Raw genomic sequence first — 17,062 nt, 5'->3', positions numbered from 1 at the left:
GGAGAACCTGGCGAGTCAGACCACTCCAGCCCCTCCACCCGCCTACCAGCCGGCAGTGTTGCCGCCTTCCGCAGAGCCCAGTCCACAGGTGAGCCACACGGCGTGCACAGACACTCGTTCATACACTCGTAAAACCTTTTGTGGCTTGCATCAAATAGTCATTTGCTCTTTACGTACTTGTGCGAGGCCTGCGTTCCTTGGTGCCACCTTACACTGCCTCCCGAGGTAGCATCATATTACCTTGAGGATGCTCAGTTTACACAGTACTATTATACAACTTTTTTTTATATGTATCAAACATCCTTGTCATGCTTGCTTTGGAGGCATTACATATGACTACTTTACCACACAAAAACCTGTTACCCATGAATGGTAATGATTGACTTTATATTGAACATGCTAAAAAAGTCATATTAAAGTACTGAAGTATTGAAAAGGACAGGTTCTCAACTTTCCATGTTCAAACTTGCTGTGTTTAACATGTGCCAGGTTGCCATTACACTCGCGGCAGTGGGGTCGTGGCCGAGGCGGTGTTAATATGACGTCATCATGTAGTTTGCATAATTAGCGTCCATGCATATATTTTCTTGAAAAAAAGGCAACAAAAAAAATTTATACATATATTTAAAAAACAAATACATGTAATTAGTAATAAGAACATATTTTTTATCTTAATGTAGGAATATAACGATATGAAAATGTTGGTGTCACCAAAATAACCCTGTTTCTTTATAGCACGGTATTAATAAATAAATAGTCACACAATAAACTTTATTGGCAGAATAAGTATGTTTTATAATTTATGTTTATGTGATGTCACGCAAATTCACTTCCTGTTGTCATATTGCTACGAGTACGATCTCTCTGTCTAAGAGAGTACAGTTCGTAAGTTAAGTGTGCACAATTTAATATCTTAGTTGAGGCAGCACGGTGGAGAGGGGTTAGTGCATCTGCCTCACAATACGAAGGTCCTGAGTAGTCTTGGGTTCAATCCCGGCTTGGGATCTTTCTGTGTGGAGTTTGCATGTTCTTCTCGTGACTGTGTGGGTTCCCTCCGGGTACTCCGGCTTCCTCCCACCTCCAAAGACATGCACCTGGGGATAGGTTGATTGGCAACACTAAATTGGCCCTAGTGTGTGGATGTGAGTGTGAATGTTGTCTGTCTATCTGGGTTGGCCTGTGATGAGGTGGCGACTTGTCCAGGGTGTACCCCGCCTTCTGCCCGATTGTAGCTGAGATAGGCTCCAGCGCCCCCCGCGACCCCAAAAGGGAATAAGCGGTAGGAAATGGATGGATGGAATATCTTAGTTGGTCAGACAATAATGTGTTTACACGAGTTTGGATAGGAGAATGTCGTCGTTTTCATGGATAAAGACGTTAATGTCTCTTGTTTTCATTTCATCATCTAAGCCAGTGGTCCCCAACCGTTTTGTAGCTGCGGACCGGTCAACGCTTGAAAATTTGTCCCACGGACAGGGAGGGGGGGGGGGTTGGGTTTTTTATTTTTTTTTGTCATAAAGAAATATAATCATGTGTGCTTACAGACTGTATCCCTGCAGACTGTATTGATATATATTGATATATAATGTAGGAACCAGAAATATTAATAACAGAAAGAAACAACCCTTTTGTGTGAATGCGTGTAAATGGGGGAGGGAGGTTTTTTGGGTTGGTGCACTAATTGTAAGTGTATCTTGTGTTTTTTATGTTGATTTAATAAAAAAAATTGTATTTTTTAATTTTATTTTATTTATTTAAAAAAAAAAAATGTATTTCTTGTGCGGCCCGGTGGTTGGGGACCACTGATCTAAGCTAGCGAGCACTAGCTTGATCCTCTGATAAATGATCCCGTCCGTGACTTTATCAAAGAGTTGTCAATCACGGTTTTACGATAATTTTAATTCAAAACGGTATTACTAACAATGGAAAATTTTACTGCGGTTTATTGTTGCATCCGTACTATATCGTTTTTGGCAGAAGTATCTTACAATGCATTGCCAGAAGCCATATTGAAAATCATCGTCCACAAAAGCTCTACACGTAATATTTCCGATCTATTCCGTGGAAAATAACACTGCACCGGCTGTGTTAAGATGGGGAAATACTGTGAGTCATTGGATAAGAAGTCCCTTTGTCGTTAGGAGAAAACCGCCGTAATTGGATGCAAGGATCTGTACGAGATCGACAAGTCTGAGTGGAACAGAGACCAAGATATCGTCACTGCTGTCTCATACTCGGACTTTGTGAACTACTTAATTTTTCAACATTATAATTCTAGAAAGCTATGACCGCTTGGTTTGTGACGTTTGTGTTTATCTGTATAAACTGCAGAAACATCCTCTATTATTACAATGTAACACAGCCTGCACTTTGTACAACCCTGGTTTATTGACCTATATTATTTAGCCCTCCTTGAATGTTGGGATTTATTTTAGACTAGACTAGACTTTAGACTTCCTTTTAATTGTCATTCAAATTTGAACTTTACAGCACAGATAAGAACGAAATTTCGTTACATAAGCTCATGATAGTGCAGGATAAAAAAGCAACACGGTGCATATATAAATAAATAAATATATATAAATATATATAAATAAATAAATAGATTACTGTACAGATAAATATATTGCACTTTTTCACATGCGTCCATGTGTATGGATGTATGGTATATTGTCTTTTTTATTCCAGCGAGTTAATCCATTTTGGGGGGAGTTGAGGGGATAATTTAATTATGATGCGTTCAAGAGTCTTACGGCCTGAGGGAAGAAGCTGTTACAGAACCTGGAGGTTCTGCTTCGGAGGCTGCGGAACCTCTTTCTAGAGTCCAGCAGTGAAAACAGTCCTTGGTGGGGGTGGGAGGAGTCTTTGCGGCTTTTTACGATCTCCTAGATAGGAGGAAGAGGAGTCCTGATGATCTTTTCCGCCGTCCTCACCACTCTCTGGAGAGACTTCCAGTCTGAGGCACTGCAGGCTCCAGTCCAGACAGAAATGCTGTTGGTCAGCAGGCTCTCTATAGTGCCTCTGTAGAATGTGGTGAGAATGGGGGGAGGGAGCTGTGCTCTTTTCATCCGATGCAAAAAGTGCATGCGCTGCTGAGCTCTTTTTAGAAGAGCTCCGGTGTGTAGGGACCAGGTTATATTGTCAGTTATCTGCACCCCCAGGAACTTGGTGCTGCTTACTATCACCACCGCTGTGCCGTTGATGAAGAGTGGAGCGTGGCTGGACTGGTGCTTCCTGAAGTCAACGATGATCTCCTTGGTCTTGTTGACATTCAGGACCAGGTTGTTGGTTCTGCACCAGTCAACCAGATGTTTCACCTCCTCCCTGTAGTCCATGTCATTGTTGTCACGGATGAGGCCCACTACTGTCGTGTCGTTCGCATACTTCACAATGTGGTTAGTCGTGGACCTGGCGCAGCAGTCATGAGTCATCAACGTGAACAGCAGCGGACTCAGATGTGTAAAAAGTATTTTAAATTAGAGATGAAAAAAAACAACTTGGTTGTTTATTGATAGTCTCCACAATAAAGTTGCTGTTAAAGCTAAGCACACAAAGAAAGTACATGAATATACTTAAGAAGTGTACATACTGTATGTGTAGCAATCATGTTAAATTGATAACGCAGTTTGGTATAAACTGCAAAAAGAATACAACCATATAAAGGTTGGCTCCGATTCTGTTCATAACTTTTATGGACAGAATTTCTAGGCGCAGTCAAGGCGTTGAGGGGATCTGGTTTGGTGGCTGCAGGATTAGGTCTCTGCTTTTTGCAGATGATGTGGTCCTGATGGCTTCATCTGGCCAGGATCTTCAGCTCTCACTGGATCGGTTCGCAGCTGAGTGTGAAGCGACTGGGATGAGAATCAGCACCTCCAAGTCCGAGTCCATGGTTCTCGCCCGGAAAAGGGTGGAGTGCCATCTCCGGGTTGGGGAGGAGATCTTGCCCCAAATGGAGGAGTTCAAGTACCTCGGAGTCTTGTTCACGAGTGAGGGAAGAGTAGATCGTGAGATCGACAGGCGGATCGGTGCGGCGTCTTCAGTAATGCGGACGCTGTATCGATCCGTTGTGGTGAAGAAGGAGCTGAGCCGGGAGGCAAAGCTCTCAATTTACCGTTCGATCTACGTTCCCATCCTCACCTATGGTCATGAGCTTTGGGTTATGACCGAAAGGACAAGATCACGGGTACAAGCGGCCGAAATGAGTTTCCTCCGCCGGGTGGCGGGGCTCTCCCTTAGAGATAGGGTGAGAAGCTCCGCCATCCGGGAGGAGCTCAAAGTAAAGCCGCTGCTCCTCCACATCGAGAGGAGCCAGATGAGGTGGTTCGGGCATCTGGTCAGGATGCCACCCGAACGCCTCCCTAGGGAGGTGTTTAGGGCACGTCCGACCGGTAGGAGGCCGCGGGAAAGACCCAGTACACGACTATGTCTCCCGGCTGGTCTGGGAACGCCTCGGGGTCCCACGGGAAGAGCTGGACGAAGTGGCTGGGGAGAGGGAAGTCTGAGCTTCCCTGCTTAGGCTGCTGCCCCCGCGACCCGACCTCGGATAAGCGGAAGAAGATGGATGGATGGATGGATGGAAGGTTCACTTCCGCTAGCTTGATGCTAACATACAATGGACCAGCTAATTGACAGGCTAACGGAAATTAGCAGAGCGAACTTGCACAAACGTTAATCGAAGGACATTTTAACGGAAGATAATTGACATAAAATAGCTAGTGCACGGTATTTACACTTACAGGAATATTTTCACCAAACTGTAGAAACTAATACTGACCACTAACTTTGTACGCACACTCTGTGTGTGTGCTGATTAACTACGGAGGCCTGTTGCTCAGATGTCAAACTCCTAATTTTAAAACAAATTACTTAGTCGATGTTCTGTGGAACATGATTGCAAGAGATGGGAGCACATATGTCACCAGGAAGTGGAAATGTATCGCAAAATCTTGTATTTATTTATTTTTAAATTTGAACAACTTAAAATGAAAAAAAAAACACTTTCTTCATTTTTAAATTATTTATCAAACTTTTTTTTTTTGCATTTTTAATTATTGTTTACTTGTGGCAGCCCACCACAAGTAAATTATACTATATGTGGGACATACTAAGTTTTTTATAGTAAAAGAAAATAATAAGTGAAGTACTAACGTATACATTTTGTAGATAACGTGTTCAAAAAACAAAAAGGGAAAATAATAATAATTGGAAGAGGATGCTGAGGTTAATGCTACCGTTTTTTTGAGTTCGCAATGAAGTATCCATTGCATGGTGCATGTGATGTCCCTGTAAAGACCAAAGATGTCTGCTAAATGTGACCATGTCTCACTGTTGTGGCTGTGCTGCTAAAATGTTCCTCCCTTCATTGCCACACCTAAATGGAGCTTGCTTGTTCCAATAAAGCCTTTTCCTCCCTCCCTCACTGGTCTCAGGCAACTGCCACTGCGGCACAGGCCAACCTGCTGAGGCAGCAGGAGGAGCTGGAGAGGAAAGCTGCTGAGCTGGACCGCAGAGAGCAGGAGCTCAAGAATCAAGGCCCAGGTCAGAAGAGACGAGCCCTGACACCTTCTTCTGCCCTTCCCTCTGTGTACATGTATATATGTATATATTAATGTATGTGTATATGTGTATGTACTTGTATGTGTATGTACTTGTATGTGTACATGTGTGTATGTATATATGTATGTGTATTTATATATGTATATATGTGTGTGTATATTTATATATATGTATGTATATATATGTACTTAAATATGTATGTATATACGTATATATATATATATATATATATATATATATATATATATATATATATACACACGTATATAAATATATACGTGTATGTGTGTATATATATATATATATATATACACATACATATATACTGTACGTATATATATATATATATATTTATATATATATATATATATATATATATATATATATATATATATATATATATATATATATATATATATTCATATATACAGTCGTGGTCAAAAGTTTACATACACTTGTGAAGGACATGATGTCATGGCTGTCTTGAGTTTCCAATAATTTCGACAACTCTTATTTTTTGTGATAGAGTGTTTGGAGCACATACTTGTTTGTCACAAAACACATTCATGAAGTTTAGTTTTTTTTATGAATTTATTATGGGTCTACTGAAAATGTGACCAAATCTGCTGGGTCAAAAGTATACATACAGCGACATACATTATCAATGTTGTTGATTTAGAAAAGTTACAATCAAATCAAATTATCTTCATGGCATGGCCTCTTAACTTCATGTGAGTGATTATGATTGACGACTCCTGTTGACTTCTCCGAGCCAATTTATATAGGGCTCATGTGATGCAGTCATTAGACTCGGTTATAAACGCGACAAAAGTAACTCAGCACAGATCTGAAAAAAAACAACGAATCATTGACTTGAACAAGTCAGGAAAGTTACTTGGAGCCATTTCAAAGCAGCTTAAGGTCCCAAGAGCGACTGTGTAGACAATTGTTCGTAAGTATAAAGTGCATGGCACAGTTTTGTCACTGCCACGATCAGGAAGAAAACGCGAGGTATCACCTGCTGCTGAGAGAAAATTGGTCAGGATGATTAAGAGTCAATTGAGAACCAGCAGGTCTGCAATGAATTGGAAGCTGCTGGAACACAGGTGTCAGTGTCCACAGTCAAGCGTGTTTTGCATCGCCATGGACTGAGATGCTTCCATGCAAGAAGGAAGCCCTTGCTTCAGAAGCGACACCGTCTAAAGTTTCCTGCTGAACACATGGACAAAGATAAGACCTTCTGGAGGAAAGTTCTGTGGTCAGATGAAACACAAATTTAACTGTTTGGCCACAATACCCAGCAATATGTTTGGAGAAGAAAAGGTGAGGCCTTTAAGCCCAGGAACACCATTCCTACCGTCAAGCATGGTGGTGGTAGTATTATGCTCTGGGTCTGTTTTGCTGCCAAAGGAACTGGTGCTTTACAGAGAGTAAAAGGGACAATGAAAAAGGAGGACTTCCGGAGGTTGGGTCTTGGGCGCAGATGGGTGTTCCAACAGGACAATGACTCCAAACACACGTCAAAAGTGGTAAAGGAATGGCTAAATCAGGCTAGAATTAAGGTTTTAGAATGGCATTCCCAAAGTCCTGACCTAAACCCCATTGAGAACATGTGGACAATGCTGACGAAACAAGTCCATGTCAGAAAACTAACAAATTTAGCTGAGCTGCACCAATGTTTTCAAGAGGAGTGGTCAAAAATTCAAGCAGAAGCTTGCCAGAAGCTTGTGGATGGCTACCAAAAGCGCTTTATTGCAGTGAAACTTGTCAAGGGACATGTAACCAAATATTAACATTAATGTATGTATACTTTTGACCCAGCAGATTTGGTCACATTTTCAGTAGACTCATAATAAATTCATAAAAGAACCAAACTTCATGAATGTTTTTTGTGACCAACAAGTATGTGCTCCAATCACTCTATCACAAAAAAATAAGAGTTGTAAAAATGATTGGAAACTCAAGACAGCCATGACATTCTGTTCTTTACAAGTGCATACGTATGTAGATGTATGAGGAAGTCAATATTAATACCTACTCTGTTTTGAAACTGAAAAAGTATGTTCACCGTGGTCACACTAGGTGTCGCCAAAAAACTAATTACCACTCCACTTCAACTTAAAGACAGCATAAATCTTTCGTAAAGTTATGTTTTTTCATACCTACTATTAACCTAGTAATACTACAAAATAATGAAAGTATACATGATTTGGATCTATATCGGAATCGGCCAATGCTCAAGGCTTCAATATCAGTATCGTATTGGAAGTGAAAATGTTGGGACATAGCTAGTACATTGTGCTTTTATTTTTTTCACTTGACTCTTGTTCCTGTCTTGCCAGGGAAAGTAAACAACTGGCCACCACTCCCTAAAAGTTTCCCCATCAAGCCGTGTTTTTATCAGGACTTCTCCGAGGAGATCCCCACGGAGTACCAGAGAGTGTGCAAGATGATGTACTACCTCTGGATGTGTGAGTGCTTTCACTTCAATCAATGAATGATGGGTTCTCAGTTCTCACTGTAAAGCACTTTGTGTCTAGAAAGCGAAATGTTAATCAAATCCTTTATTATTGTTAATTCTAATACCAAACAAAAATAGGTTTGGTGTAAAACAAAGAGAACAGTGGCTTCACGTAGTCACCGCTAGCGTTAGCATAAACTAGTAGTGGGATCCTTCATCAGCTTGTGTCCAGGTAGTGCTTTCTCCTTCACTGTAATAACGGTCTGCTGTGGCATCTTTTTCGGTCTCATCACAATTAAAGACTTGCTCTGGAACAAGTCCCCCTTCGTTAATAAATGGTTCCACAAACTGGAGGCTAACTAACTACAACTATAACTCAAAGGGATTGTGTAGCAACCCGAAGCCACACAGCAAAACTGTGAGAGTTTGGACAAATTTAAAGCGTTTCTGATCACACAAAGTGATCTCTAAGACAAGCTCACACAGCTCTGACTGGCGCAAGGTACGACAATTTTGGAAATAAACAAGTCAGAAGTGCCGCTTGCGGTCGATTCTCTTCAAAATAGCCGTGCCCGCGTGTACAGGAAGTGACGTCACCAAAATGGCAGGCCCCGATGGCTTCAAGCAGCAATAAAAATGAATGAATGAATGAAGCTTTTGATGTCGAGATAAGGTACGCACACAGAGGCATATTTGGCTTGATATAAACGTTTGTAAACCAAAAAGGCGTTGGTAAATCGAGGTTTCTCTGTAGTTCTTTATGCTCTTTTATTACCTGTAATTGTTTGATCAACGCAAAGTCAATAGTCAACAATACCTAAACAAAAGCAAGAATAATATGGTTTTTGCCCTCAAAGTCCTCCTGTGTCCAGTATTGTATTGTATTAAGTTTGTAAACAATAACAAAAACAACACAACAATTATTATGAGAAAATAAAAACAACCTAATCACTATATTATCAATCATATACTGATACTACCCTAGGAATCAACACACTAATTTATGGATCGATACGCCCCTTGCTACATATGTCGTGTACTGACTCTGATAATGTTATTAATCCATTTGCTAATATCCTGTTAATAACTACTTACTTTCTGCTGCAACACGGTTCCATCTACACTTATTAAAGGGGAACATTATCACCATTTCAGAAGGGTTAAAACCATTAAAAATCAGTTCCCAGTGGCTTATTTTATTTTTCGAAGTTTTTTTCAAAATTTTACCCATCACGCAATATCCCTAAAAAAAGCTTCAAAGTGCCTGATTTTAACCATCGTTATATACACCCGTCCATTTTCCTGTGACGTCACACAGTGATGCCAATACAAACAAACATGGCGGATAGAACAGCAAGACTCGGATTTCAGCGGCTTAACACTGTCTGACAAGATAATTACTAACAACTATGAACTAGGTTTACAGCATATGAAATACATTTGGCAACAACATGCACTTTGAGAGTGCAGACAGCCCATTTCAGGTGCGCTAAGAACATATATTTTTCCACGATTTCAGCACTCAGGTTAACCATACCTAAATAGACACAAAATACTGCATTACTACACAAGACTACCCGAATGTACTCGAATGATTGAAAAAAAAGAAGTTTTTAAGCTAAATTATTGGTAAACACAGTTTATGTATAATAATTTACGTAAAACCGCGAGTAATGAATAAAGTTTTCATCAATTAATATATTCTGTAGACATACCCTCATCCGCTCTCTTTTCCTGAAAGCTGATCTGTCCAGTTTTGGAGTTGATGTCAGCAGCCCAGGGAAGCTTGGGTCGATATTCTTCTCTTGATCATCTTCGGTGGCATAAGGGACGGTGTGAGCCAAGACATCCAGGGAGTTTAGCTCGCTCGCGGGAACAAACTGCCGCCATTGCTTGCCGTGCTACCGAGGTCCGTTGTCCCTGAATAGCTCACACACTCCGGCAGATTCAATGGGGTTCTGGCGGCAGATTTCTTTGACTTTATCGTTGGAAATGCATCTGCTTTGAGTGTCGCAGGATATCCACACATTCTTGCCATCTCTGTCGTAGCATAGCTTTCGTCGGTAAAGTGTGCGGAACAAACGACTGACCATTTCGTCGGCTTTCCCCACACCCTCGTATTTTGAACAAATTTCGTCCAATTTCTTGCCACTTTCGCATCTTTGGGCCACTGGTGCAACTTGAATCCGTCCCTGTTCGTGTTGTTACACCCTCCGACAACACACCGACGAAAGTGAGAAAATGGCGGATTGCTTCCCGATGTGACGTCACGTTGTGACGTCATCGCTCCGAGAGCGAATAATAGAAAGGCGTTTAATTCGCCAAAATTCACCCATTTAGAGTTTGGAAATCGGTTAAAAAAATATATGGTCTTTTTTCTGCAACATCAAGGTATATATTGACGCTTACATAGGTCTGATGATAATGTTCCCCTTTAAACTTTTGTAAGCATTCATGTATTGGTGTTGTTTAAAGCTTGCGTAGCGGTTAGCTTAGATCAGGGCTATTCAACTAAATAATGAAGAGGGTCACAGTTTCAAGAGCCTAAGGTCTCAAGGGCCAAACATCAAAATTTGTATGTTTCTTCATATAGTGCCGCCGCAGGATATATTCCTTTTAGAGTGTGTTTACTTATTTACAAGTAAATATATTGGCATTCACACTGCACTGTCAATAAATTCATAATCCTGCCATTGCTACTCATTTCCAGCATGTGCAGCTCGACAGATAGTTAACAGCATGAAAAAACACAAGCTACGTTTTGTTGATTGATATTCCTCTTTTTGAATTATTTATCTTCTTCAGTTTTATTCTTTTTATATACATCTTCCTTTATTTAGGTTTGCAAGACTGAAAATATAAACATCACAAAAGTATAACTTCTATTGTGTATGGTACATAAATACAATATAATGTTTAGAGCTAATGCACACAGCAAACATTGCACACGTGGTTTAACACAATAAATATAAGGTGTAGCTTGATTGCCCTCTGCTGATCAAATTCAGCGTTACATGTATTTACCAGTTTTGATCGCCGTAGTAAAACAGCCAAAAACATGACCACTAATACAAAATACATCACAAAGTCAGTCATTTCAATACATTCATGCTTTGCTGTCCAGTTGCTGTTTAGTCAGATTTTCGTGAATTATTTTGACTTTTTTTAGGGTCAATAGATCCATCTTCTTCTTCTTCTTACCCGCTGCTGCTTCATTGTGACACATATGCTTTGCTGTTGCCCCCTGCAGGCTGGCGGGAGTACTGCATACATGAGCAACCCTGTTGTGAATGGCTTCATCAAGCCTATTTGGGTGTTGTTCGGCGGGCTAAATTAAAAGCTTTAGCGGGCCGCCAGTTGGATAGTATTGGCTTAGATATTAGCATGCCTACAACATGTACGATACTTGGTAATAAGATGCTGAGAAATCTCTTTTTTTGCCGTAATGGAGGTGAATATTATTCGCTTCAAAGAGCGGCTCCACACAGTGTATGGCGACACATGATTACCAGCCGCGTGTCAGTCGGGGGATTAAATAAATAATAAATACAGTGGATCCTGTTGCGTTTTGGACCAGTTGTTCCTCCCAGGGAATTCAAGTCACAAGTCGCTCCCAAGCTCTTTACGACACTTAAAGCTGAGTTGAAAAACCACCAGAGACAGAATAGGTATTTTGTAATATATTTGCAAAGCTTTGCATATATACATTGAGACCAGTCCAGCATAGAACATTCAATCGCTTCGCTAAAAATGGTCTGCCCTCCTGACCAAACCCTCTCCCCGCTTAAGTCTCTCTAGTCAAAACACATGCCCATTATCTCTCTTTCTTACCTTCCAAAGCTTCAAGGTTAACACACACAGTTTACTTGCAGACAAACAGAAAGAGAACAAATGGAAAAACACGAGCTGTTTTCAAATATGACTATGAAATAACAGAAGTAACACTTAAATTCGGATATATGTAAATATCTGCCTCCGACAATCCCCAGAGGGGATTAGCTATGGCGATCAGATACTTTTTCACGAAAATCGCCCGAAACTGAGCGATCGGCACATCCCTCAAGTGAATTTGTCTTTGTGGTGATGACAATCATCCCAGGCCAGTAAGTGTGTCATCGACAAGCTTTTGAATGTGTCCAACGCCCTCGGGTCTGTCCTGCATGAGACGCTGATTATCGCGCTCACAAACTCCCGCGTGTCCTCCCGCAGTCAACTGTGTGGCGCTCTTCCTCAACATGCTGGCGTGTCTGGCCCTCTTCACCACGTCTGCGTCCAACGGTGTGGATTTTGGCCTCGCCATCCTCTGGCTCATCCTCTTCGCGCCCTGCTCCTTCCTCTGCTGGTACCGGCCCGTCTACAAGGCCTTTAAGTGAGTTGGCGGGGAAAGGGAATCTTTTTTTTTTGTGCAATTGTATTGTTAACATTGATTTTAATGGCTAATATATTCATTGGATTACTAACAGGAACATGTGTCCACGTAAAGTTGTTCAGACAAACGTCATTGTGACTTATTTTTGCTTTGTGTCCTGTTTAGGACTGACAGCTCCTTCAGCTTCTTCTTCTTCTTCTTTGTCTTTTTCTGCCAAGTGGTCATCTTCATCATTCAGGCTGTGGGCATCCCTAAGTGGGGCAACAGGTGGGTCTCAATATGTGTGTAAGAGATTTAAAGTGATTTAGAGGTTGAATGAATTGCTCCTATTAGCTGCATTGCTAGCCACCTAAACTGATTTTTTTTTACAAGTTAGAATGCAAAAAATACCACCTTTTGTCTTCTTGTCTCATAAGTATTGTGAACGATTCCAAAAAGAGTGCAATTCACCTGTGAGTGAGGATAGATTTTATGTTTACTGCTTTATTTTGCTGCTACATTTCATCGGATTCACAACTTCTGTTGGTCATCAGATTGAATAATTTTTCTTGCCATCTCATTTTGTGACACAAATGTTGGGCCGATAAAACAATATCAATAAATATTGCGATAGACATGTAATCCATATCAATTAGAGATGTCCGATAATGGCTTTTTTGCCGATATCCGATATTCCGATATTGTTCAACAATTAATTACCAATTCCGATATCAACCGATACCGATATATACAGTCGTGGAATTAACACATTTGAGGTGGGCGGAGTTGGGGTGGGGGGTGTATATTGTAGCGTCCCGGAAGAGTTAGTGCTGCAAGGGGTTCTGGGTATTTGTTCTGTTGTGTTTATGTTGTGTTACGGTGCGGATGTTCTCCCGAAATGTGTTTTGTCATTCTTGTTTGGTGTGGGTTCACAGTGTGGCGCATATTTGTAACAGTGTTAAAGTTGTTTATACGGCCACCCTCAGTGTGACCTGTATGGCTGTTGATCAAGTATGCCTTGCATTCAGTTGTGTGTGTGTAAAAGCCGCATATATTATGTGACTGGGCCGGCACGCTGTTTGTATGGAGGAAAAGCAGACGTGACGACAGGTTGTTGAGGACGCTAAAGGCAGTGCCTTTAAGGCACCCTGCCAGTAATGTTGTCCGGGTGGAAATCGTGAGAATGGTTGAGAATTTTCGGGAGGGGCACTGAAATTCGGGAGTCTCCCGAGAAAATCGGGAGGTTGAAACTGATACCGATAATTTACGATATTACATTTTAAAGCATTTACCGGCCGATAAGGACATCTCTAATATCAATAAAACGTTCGATAATTGTTTTTTTCTACCTCGTTGGAAGAAAGTGGAAGTTGCTAATAAGCAAGGTTGGTTGCATGAACAAAGGCTCTAGCTCTCTAGTAAACCAAGCAACGCAGGAAGTGATCAGTGGGAGTGACACGCTAACAACCAATCAGGTAACAGTATCAACTATCACGTTTGGTTGCGCCATCTTGTTGTCCGGCGGTTGATTCTCTGCATGGAGTGAGAAGAGAAAGTCAAAATGAAGAAATTGTGGATAAAAGAGGAAAAGTCACCAGGACAGTATGGTAGTTTTTGGGACTTTTTAAAAAAGACTGTAGTCAGACCAATGTGGTCTGAAAATGATGCAAGTCACTGGTCCCCACTAAGACCTCTAATACCACCCTTTAGAGCAGTGGTTAGAGTGTCCGCCCTGAGATCGGTAGGTTGTGAGTTCAAAACCCGGCTGAGTCATACCAAAGACTATAAAAATGGGACCCATTACCTCCCTGCTTGGCACTCAGCATCAAGGGTTGGAATTGGGGGTTAAATCACCAAAAATCATTCCTGGGCGCGGCACCGCTGCTGCCCACTGCTCCCCTCACCTCCCAGGGGGTGAACAAGGGGATGGGTCAAATGCAGAGGACAAATTTCACCACACTTAGTGTGTGTGAGACAATCATTGGTACTTTAACTTTGGTTCTCTGACTTTTTCCACCAAGTACCATATCTGAAAACACTTAGACCTCCAAGTACCACCATAACGACCATACAGTAGCTTAGTAGGCCTACTATATTAGTATTAATATAGTAGTAATAATAATAATGCAACATTAATAATGTAACACTAAACATTTAATAATGATGTAGTACTGGGACGGCGTGGCGCAGTGGGAGAGTGGCCGTGCGCAACCCGAGGGTCCCTGGTTCAATCCCCACCTAGTACCAACCTCGTCATGTCCGTTGTGTCCTGAGCAAGACACTTCACCCTTGCTCCTGATGGGTGCTGGTTAGCGCCTTGCATGGCAGCTCCCTCCATCAGTGTGTGAATGTGTGTGAATGGGTAAATGTGGAAGTAGTGTCAAAGCGCTTTGAGTACCTTGAAGGTAGAAAAGCGCTATACAAGTACAACCCATTTATCATTTACTAATAATATTAGTGTAATTATATTTATCTGATAACAATGTAGTAATAGTATAACATCAGTAATAATAATAGTGTAATATTAATTATTTAATAACAATGTCGTAATATGATAACAATCGTGTAATGTGATAGTGATAAAATGTGATAACAAACATATGTAATATTAATATAGTAGTAATAATAATAATGCAACATTAATAATGTAATACTAAAAATGTAATAATGATGTAGTAGTAATAATATTAATGTAATAATTTTTATCTGATAACAATGTAGTAATAATGTAACAACAGAAAGAATAATAGCGTAATATTGATTATTTATAAACAATGTAGTAATAGGATAACAATACTCTAATGTAATAGTGATAATAATGTAAATGCTATTCTGTGCTTTTTATGTTGTGATTATGTACGGGTTGCGGCGCATCTTCATGTTACGCCATTCTGTGTGTGTGTTTGATGCCAGCAGTTAGCACTTGGAGTAGCTGTAATGTCATGAATAAAACAGCCCATTAAAAACAAGACAGCGGTTTTATTTAACAAGTATATGTAATATTTTTGGCCACTGTAACATTACACACAGTTTGAACAGTAACACCGCGTTTGAGAATTTAATTGATTATTTGGCGTACCACAGCTGTAGCATCCTGGCACTAAACCTGCAGGAAATAGTTCTTCTCAGGTTTCTCTATGTTTACATTTTCACACTTTGCACGTTACACTTTTTTTTTTACATCTTCCCTATTTTTGCACCTTCTTTTAAGAGCTTATTTTTCACATTTATATTGTTCAATGTGATTTTACAATTATGTTTACGTTGTTTGAGTGCTTTCATGGGTTGAGTGTGGCTAAAGTGGCACACTTTGGTACGATCGCCTTGCATCATTTACAGACCACATTGGTCTGACTGCGGTCCTTTTTTTTAAAAATCCCCAAAAGTGCCATACTTTTCCTGTTTAATCCATAATGTCTTCATTTTGACTTTCTCTTCTCACTCCATGCAAAGAATCAACCGCCAGACAACAAGATGGCGCAACCAAACGTGATAGTTAATACGGTTACCTGATTGGCTGTATCACTCCCACTCATCTGTGATCACTTCCGAGTGCCTCTGTTCATGCAACCAACCTTGCTTTGCAACTTCCGGTCTATTCCGACAAAGGAAAAAAAAATCGAACGTTTTATCTAACTTAGTTGTTATTGGTAATGACAACGTGTCTATTGCGATAAAATAATAATAATATATATATAAATATATATATATATATATATATATACCGGTATATATATACTATTATTGCGATAATTATTTTTAGATGATTATTTCTGTTAAATTTTAGCATGTTTACGTTAGCATGTTAGCTTTTTTAGCTCATCTGTCAGGGACACACCTCAGAGTCAAATATTTTATTAATTGACGCATGTTAATTGGTAGCATGGTAACAATTGCATTACCAGCTTTTTAAAAATTATTTTGCATTGATACAACTCAGTCAAATATTGTGTTAATTTATGTATGTTGACGATTAGCATGCTAGCTTTTTAGCAACTTTTGCAGGAGTCAAATATTTTACTTTACGCATTATAACGTTTTGCATGTTAACATTAGCATGCGAGCTTCTTTTTTTTTTTTTTTAGATTCTTTTGCTGGAATACAACTCGGTCAAATATCGTCTTACTTTATTTATGTTGACTATTAGCATGCTAGCTTTTTAACAACTTTTGCAGGAGTCAAATATTTTACTTTACGCATGTTAACTTTAAGCATGTTAACATTAGCATGCTAGCTTTTTTTTTAAAGATTATTTCGCAGAGATAACTACTCGACCAAATATTTTGGTACCTCACATATGTTAACTGTTAGCATGCTAGCTTTTTAGCTAATTTTGTAGGCATACGCCTCAAGTTCAAACATTTTTTTTCACACGTTAACTTTTAGCATGTTTACGTTAGCATGTTAGCTTTTTTAGCTCATCTGTCAGAGTCAAATATGTTATTACTTGACGCATGGTAATTGGTAGAATGCTAATGTTAGCATGCCAGCTTTTTTAACTTGTTTTGCAGGGATACAACTCAGTCAGATATCTTGTCACTTTATGTATGTTGACGATTAGCATGCTAGCTTTTTAGCAACTTTTGCAGGAGTCAAATATTTTACTTTACGCATGTTAACTTTTAGCATGTTAACATTAGCATGCTGGCTTTTTTTTTAGCTCATCTGTCAGGGATACACCTCGGAGTCAAATATTT

The 17,062-nt window shown here is 40.1% G+C and overlaps 1 protein-coding gene across 1 annotated transcript in view; it reads left to right on the top strand.

The window, feature by feature from the left end:
* Nucleotides 1-17,062, top strand: part of scamp2 (secretory carrier membrane protein 2) — a 36,201-nt gene that overhangs the window by 15,547 nt on the left and 3,592 nt on the right. The window contains exons 3-7 of the mRNA XM_061924848.2: nucleotides 5-88; nucleotides 5,430-5,538; nucleotides 7,899-8,027; nucleotides 12,227-12,386; nucleotides 12,552-12,653. Coding sequence (XP_061780832.1) covers nucleotides 5-88; nucleotides 5,430-5,538; nucleotides 7,899-8,027; nucleotides 12,227-12,386; nucleotides 12,552-12,653 — 584 coding nt within the window. The remainder of the gene's footprint in view (nucleotides 1-4; nucleotides 89-5,429; nucleotides 5,539-7,898; nucleotides 8,028-12,226; nucleotides 12,387-12,551; nucleotides 12,654-17,062) is intronic.

This window comes from Nerophis lumbriciformis, linkage group LG29, assembly GCF_033978685.3.
Source record: "Nerophis lumbriciformis linkage group LG29, RoL_Nlum_v2.1, whole genome shotgun sequence".
Classification (NCBI taxonomy): domain Eukaryota; kingdom Metazoa; phylum Chordata; class Actinopteri; order Syngnathiformes; family Syngnathidae; genus Nerophis; species Nerophis lumbriciformis.
Note: the sequence above shows the minus strand (reverse complement) of the source record. Positions and strands in the feature narration are given on the sequence as shown.